The sequence below is a fragment of the Myxine glutinosa genome, chromosome 10 (assembly GCF_964187855.1).
Source record: "Myxine glutinosa chromosome 10, kmMyxGlut1.1, whole genome shotgun sequence".
NCBI lineage: Eukaryota > Metazoa > Chordata > Myxini > Myxiniformes > Myxinidae > Myxine > Myxine glutinosa.
This window is the reverse complement of record NC_136270.1, coordinates 44,113,381-44,120,838: the sequence shown is the minus strand read 5'-3', so window position 1 is coordinate 44,120,838 and position 7,458 is coordinate 44,113,381. Positions and strand designations below refer to the sequence as shown.

General features: G+C 42.3%; 1 protein-coding gene across 3 annotated transcripts in view; it reads right to left on the bottom strand.

The window, feature by feature from the left end:
- Window positions 1-1,266: 1,266 nt before the first annotated feature.
- Window positions 1,267-7,458, bottom strand: part of LOC137434503 (RNA-binding protein with multiple splicing 2) — a 237,502-nt gene continuing 231,310 nt past the window's right edge. The window contains exon 7 of one of the 3 annotated variants that reach the window (XM_068127592.2): window positions 1,267-1,787. In XM_068127592.2, the coding sequence (XP_067983693.1) occupies window positions 1,728-1,787 (60 nt within the window). In that variant the 3' untranslated portion in view covers window positions 1,267-1,727. Of the gene's footprint in view, window positions 1,813-7,458 lie in introns of all 3 variants that reach the window. The other 2 variants (XM_068127590.2, XM_068127591.2) reach the window with 2 other exon arrangements.

Genomic DNA, 7,458 nt, shown 5'->3' with positions numbered 1-7,458 from the left:
TAAAGGCCCTATGATTAGATAGTGAATTTGTTAGAGATGACAAGTTAATTTTTACCCCGCGCTCGCGAAGCGAAAAGCGGGGTTAAGCATTCAGGTGCATACGTGTGCCATGTCTGCATTTAAAAAATTCATTTCTCGCCAACCGTTGGTCCAATTAACACGAAATTTTACCATAGAAGCGCCTCCGCCTGTATAATTTTTTTATTCATAGTTATGACGTCATAGTTCACGTGGTATGGACGCCATATTGGAAAAACGTTACACCTCTATATCTCACAAACCGCTCAATGGAAAAAATTGAAACATGGCTCATTGTCAAGTACTCGCCATTGGGAATAAGATACGTTGATGGTGATGTCATCAGTGCCTTAATTATGACGTCATAATTCGACAAGTACAACGCTTGATCTGATCAGTATGAATAAAACAAAAATTCCTCTGCAAATGTTAGACCGATGGACACAAAATTTTCAGAATATGTGCGGCTCCTCCTGTAGAAATTTTTAAATGAAAATTATAACATCATCGGTCACGTGGTACAGACGCAATCTTGGAAAAAAATCGAAAAAAGTTGCACCTCTATATCTCCGAAACGGCTCCATGGAAAAAATTGAAACATGGCTGATTGTCAAGTACTGCCCTTGGGGAATAAGATATGTTAATGATGTCACCGGTGCCTTCGTTATGACGTCATAATTCAACAAGTACAACACATCCGATCATTGTGATTTTTTGTTCTCAGCAACTGTTGGTCTGATGGTGGGCACGAAATTTTCACCATAGGAGCGCCTCATCCTGTGGAATATTTTAATGATAATCATGACGTCATCGGTCATGTGGTACAGGCGCCATCTTGGATAAACTGAAAAATGTTGTACCTCTATCTCCAAAACCACTGCATGGAGAAAATTGAAACCTAGCTCATTGTAAATAACTATATATGGGGAATAGGTGTTAACGATGACATCATTGGTGCCATAATTATGACATAATTCGACAGGGACAACACTTAGTCTAATCAGTTTGAAATGTATTGAGCGTGATCTATGCAACAATTCTATTTGAGAATATAAATGTATGATGTCATCGCTCACATGGTCTGGCAGCCATATTGGATCAAAGAAAAAAAAAATGTTCGAAAACAGAAGAGTTGGCTCGCAACATGTTGACTGCACAGGGTAAGTATTCTATGAATACCATCTAGTCTCAAATGGAACGAAAAATGGGATTTAAAAGAAACACATTAAATTTTACGGAGAAGGAAGAAAAGGGAAATCTCAAGCATTTTAATAAAAAATGTCAACATCTGGAATATAGTCGCGTCAAATGCTGCATTCGTAACATGGTACGAAAATGTTCTAATTATACTATACACAGACAGAGTGCTGTGACCAGCCAGAACCCATATGCTGAAATGAGTGAAATGAGATTTGAAGCATAACATTATGCATACATTTTTACAGTAACGAAATTAAATGCATCAAAGTTCCTTCATTACCTCCAAAGGAGGGTAAAGAGGGAATTTCTGGATTGAATCATAAACAGTCGAATGCTTTTAAGCACCTAGATATTCATGTTCGCAAGAAGAACACATTCCTGACTATGTATAATTCCGGCCAAAGTTCGTTCCGATGTTCCATCCCTGCCAGTACAGCTTTTGATTTGGATTTTACTTCCCCCAATATGGCGGTGGATGTGGCTCGACACCGATTGGACAAGAAGGGACTTCACAGCACCTCGAGATCAGCAGAACTGCCGTCCCTTCCACGCCAGTTGCTGCACAGCATCTGTCGGAGACACCCATTGCACCTGCTTTTCTCACAGGTAAGATAAAAACAAATGTGTTGTGATGAAGAAAAAATTCTCTGCTGCAAGGACTCACAGTAGTGGGGCAACTTAGCATAACAATTGTGCATTTTGTGAGGAAAGCACCAAATTTGGCACACTAGTAGACGATCATATTATGAAAAGATCTGGATATTGGGCCATCTCAGATTCAGAGATTTGATTTTTGCAAGATTTAGATTCGATTGGGATCGAAGAGAACACCTTCTTCGTCTTCTGTACAGTGAAGTTGCCAGCCCTGAATTCTCTGGCTACATCTGGGTGCTTCATTGGGAGTGCAACCATGTCCCTCAGGTGAACGGGGACCCACCTGGCATAGTGTGTGTGGTCTAAGGCATGGAACCATGGGACCAGTTCCGTCAGGGCATCAAGGTACGTCGTGAATGAAGCCTGCCGCAGAGAACGCACATAGACCAGTACCAACATCTCTAGTTCCAGCACAGTTGCCCAGTACTGAAAGTTGGGAATGTCTTCTCCTCTCTGGTGACACCAGTTTTCGAACTCAGGCAGGTCTTCTGCATCATCAACATATGTCATACAGTGGCGTTCATACGCACGGTGTTGCAGGATGTGCAGTGCCGCTGCAGTGATTTGATGAGCTCTTCTTGTGCAGGTGACGTGGGCAGCTCGCAGGAAGGAGTCGGCCGTCTCTGGCGTTGCAATCTCAGCTTGCAAATCTGCAAAATCTGCAAATCTTGCAAAAATCAAATCTCTGAATCTGAGATGGCCCAATATCCAGATCTTTTCATAATATGATAGTCTACTAGTGTGCCAAATTTGGTGCTTTCCTCACAAAATGCACAATTGTTATGCTATATTTAGCTTAGCTGCCGGACTACAGGAGATGTGTACAGTACAGGTATTTTGAGTGTAATTTGTGACAATATATTTGTATCGGAGCACAAGATACACTACCGGTCAAAAGTTTTAGAACGCCTCAAATTTTCTAGTTTTTATTGAAATTTATGTAGTTGAATGTCTCAATGTACTCTGAAATTAAGCATAGAACAGATAAACAATTGGAGATAAAAAGAAATCATAGAATCATTTTGTTTAACAAAATTTAATTTAAATTTTTGACGCGGCAAAGTAGCTACCTTTTCCAGATATAACCGCCGAACACACTCGTGTCATTCTTTATACAATGGAAATCAAATATTGCTCGGGAAGTTCTTCCCAACACTGTTGCAGAAGTTCCCACAAATGTGTTGCAGTTGTAGGTTGCTTTGCTTTCACCCTTCTGTCCAGTTCATCCCAAACCAGCTCGATGGGGTTTAAGTCTGGAGAATGTGCTGACCATTCCATGATTTGAAGTCTACCGTCTTGTTCTTTTCCTCGAAGGTAGTTTTGACATAGCCTGGAGGTGTGTTTAGTGTCATTATCTTGCTGTAGGATGAACCCCTGACCAACTGGGCGTATACCAGAGGGTATTGCATGGCACTGCAAAATGCTGTGGTAGCCCTTTTGCTTCAGGGTGCCAGTCACTCTGTGCAAGTCGCCGACTCTGGATCCAGCAAAAGAGCCCCAGACCATCACGCTTCCTCCTCCATGTTTGACAGTTGGTGTCACACACTAAGGAACCATCCTTTCACCCATTCGACGGTGTACAAAAACCCTGCGTGATGAACCAAAGATTTCAAATTTTGATTCATCGGTCCATAAGACCTTCTTCCAGTCTTCAATATAGTCTACTGGCGGTGCTTCATGGCCCAGGCAAGCCTCTTTTTCTTATTTTGTCATCTTAGCAATGGCTTTCTTATTGCCACTCAACGTGTCAAACCTGCAGCTCGAAGTCTTCTCTTCACAGTTGAAACTGAGACTTGCTTACTTCGACCAGTGTTAAGCTGTGCTTGAGGCTGTTGTCCTGTGAGCCGCCTATCACACAAGCTGTTAACTCTCAGAAACTTGTCTTCTGATTCTGTTGTGGCTTTGGGTCTGCCAGACCTCTTCCTGTCAGAGTTTCCTCCAGTTTCCAAGTGCCTTTTGATGGTGTAGAAAACTTTACTCACTGACACCTTGGCTTTCTTTGCAATTTCTCCAAAGGAAATACCAACACTTTTAAGGGTTATAATGGTCTGTCTGTCTTACTGCTTACCTTTGTACCATTTCAGGTTATTCACTGGACTTGAATTGCTTAAATTTCAATAAAAACTGGAAAAATTGAGGTGTTCTAAAACTTTTGACCGGTAGTGTACCTCTGAACCTCGCTCATACATGTACAAACCCATTTCCTTCACACGAGGAACTAAAGAGTTCATAGAACACGATACATCGTGCCGTGTTCAAGTATATACGGGAAGGCCTTGCCGTTCGCGGGGATTTTCAGGAACATAACCTCTATGAACTGCAAATCCACAAAGTTGGGGGTTAATGGAGAAAATTGTGTTTGGAGCTTCAACTTTAAAATTTGTCCAAACTATAACATGTTTGTGCATTGTTTTTGTTCTATTTATTTTTACGAGTAAAAGGATTATTGAGAACATAAAATAAAGTTAATTTTCTTCAGTTATAAAAATCATGAAACTTGCCTTTCATAATAATGATGTAGACTTGTCCAATAATGCGATGGTGATGTTATGGACGAGTTGATGGTAAAATATGTAAAAGATGCAACTGTAATGGTTACTAAACGCTGTCCCCTATCATGTGACCAGAACATCAGCTCTGAATGGTGCACGTTTGTGGGGACACTTCATTAACATAATGATGCTAAAAATTGACAGTCGTGGTGGGACTGCCATGAAAGGTCACTCTGGAATCATATTAAACTTGTTTGGCCTATTACTGTGACAATCTGAACCCCGTGCTCAGCCAAAAACGTGATGCAGAGAATCCAGGTTCAAATCCCACATAGCACATGTTAGTCCATGGTCTACTAATGTTCATGTAATGCATGTATGTCATAGTACACTGTTGTCTACCAATGTCTTTATCCTACACATAATATTGTTACATTTGTGAGGGGGTAGGCAATGGATTACCTGAGGGCTAGGTAGGATTGTGTAGGGTAGTGTGCTCCGTATGTCGTGTAGCCACCTTGATGTACATAAGTCAGGCCAGATGTCGTGTAAGGTCGTATCTTTGTCCCCATGGCGAGGGGTGGGGTTATGTTGATTAGGTAGGGGTTAAGGGTAAATTCCCTGTATGTAAATGGCCTCTGTGATTTCTCCTTTGTTCGTTATTGCACAAACCACACCCACCATGCACTCCACACCTAAAAATAACACTAAATAAAAGTAGCAGGAAACAGGACATTCAGCTACCGCTGATACCACCGACCGGGTCATCACAAAGGCTGGCAAGTGGCCATGAGGCCACACCCCGAGGAACGATTGGTCAGGACGGCCATAGAGCAAGGAGATGGACCCGCTGATTGGAGCACGCGCGTACGTCATCGGATGATGTAAGAGCCCGGGGAACAAAAGAGCGATGTCCCCGACGTTTTCTCTCTTACGATGGGGCCGTCATCATGAGCAGACGGAGTTATACCTCTTGCGCTGGGGTCGATTGTGAATGGCCGCACTTCCCTGTTGCCATTGGTACTGCTGCTCTTTGTGTCTCGAGTTGATGCGAGCGGTCGCATTTATTTCCACTCTTGGTCCCGACTTCCATAACGAACAGTTCGGATCCCTCCGCTTGCGCTGGGTCCTTGTTGTGTGCGGTAGGAGTTCGGGCTCGTTCTTGGTGGTGACATTCGCACACCACACTCTGTTCCTGACTTTGTGGATGTGATTGCGAGCGTACGCATTCTGTCAATGGTTCGTTGGTGCTGACTTTGCGATGGCTGGGGACAACTGAGAAGCTTTGGAGTGTTGTGGAACATGAAACGAGGGTGGAACGAGGCCCTGCTCGTTTCACGTTTGCGGTTGGCAGGCGAACAGACTTCGGGCTAGGGCGTGTGTTTCCCCCGCAGGGACGCGGGACCTTTGACGGCTCCGGGCGGTCACGGACGCCAGGTGGGGTGCAGGCAAACGCACCTCACAAACACCACAAATTATTTTCACATTTATTTATCCCCTTGTGTTGTTTTACGAGTCCGTATGTGGGCACTCCATTTAGGATTTTAGTTACTGTGCATTTTGTTCCCTAACATTATTTTAATCAAACCCTTTTATTGTTGAGCTTTAATTCCGTGTCGGTTGAATTGGTTATAGTGGCTCAAGGACATCCAGGGGAATTTGTGCAGGTAAGAGCCTCCCCCCAACCCCCACCGCCCCCCCCCCTCCCAAATCCTCGCGCGTATAAAGACGGTCCGCCATTGTTGACTGAACGCCTCAGAGTTTAAGCTCGATCGACTGTCCATCCCCAGAGGTGTTTAACTCCAGGAACACGACAATATGAACAAGCTGCTCCACAAGCCTTGGATGATTATAAAACACAAAGGTGGGCCTTCAATCTTCCAGCTCAGGTAGATAGTATCTGTATGCTGTAAGGAGTGTGCACACTTCCTATGTCGTTTGATGACATTTGAAAATGTGCTCATCATTAGCAGCAAAGGATGGCATTTGAAAAGCAGTCAACCTTTCATCTGTCCTGCATATAGCTTAATATTTTGATCCATGTTCACTCGTTGATGCAGAAAGCACGTATCATGATGTTAGGCCACAAACTCCCGGATAAACCCTCTTCGAAGTATTTTTGAAATGTGTGAATTGAAATATATATATATATATATATATATATATAATCGGGAGATTAAATCAGACGCGGACGTAGCTTCAGGACTTCGATCTTTAATTTTTGACAAGCTTTCGACCAACAAAGGTCTTCTTCTTAGTCTACAAAAACAACAGGCATGTATATCAGTCAAGTATGTATAGTGATATGTGTGTAAGATGTGTGATATGTGTAGAAAATGCATACAAAAGGAAGAGCCATGCCAAAGCTCACTCACCGTAGATTTGCAGTTCATATCGGAGGTGATGGGTCTTCATGGGTCATATACCTAATCACTTGCCATAAGTGCAACAAACAATATGTTGGAAAAACTGAGAATACACTCTACACACGATTTAATAACACCCGGTCAGAAATCAACAACTTCCACACCAGTCAGGGCAAATCTCTACCTTACACGATACACTTTAATCAACCGGATCACTCTATAAATGACATTCAAATCTCTGCCATTGAATCAATCACAAATCACGATTCTGAAACGTGAGTCCTTTTGGATACATAAACTTCAGACAAAAATCCATCATGGCATAAATTTTGATGATTAAAGAATGTTCCTACATCAACCCAATCAAATCATTAACCGTAACCCATTCATTCATTCATTCATTCATTCATACATTCACCCATTCATTCATTCTACCTTTATATGTCATTTATATAAATATATTATATAAATATAAATGGTATATGAATATATGCTTGTGTGTTTATGTATGTATGTATCTCTATATTTGTATATGCACGTGCACCGGAACTGTAACGCAAACGGTAACTGGAAGCTGCGCTTCACTTCCGTTGAACTTGGGGACGGTGAGTGAGCTTTGGCATGGCTCTTCCTTTTGTATGCATTTTCTACACATATCAACATCTTACACACATATCACTATACATACTTGACTGATATACATGCCTGTTGTTTTTGTAGACGAAGAA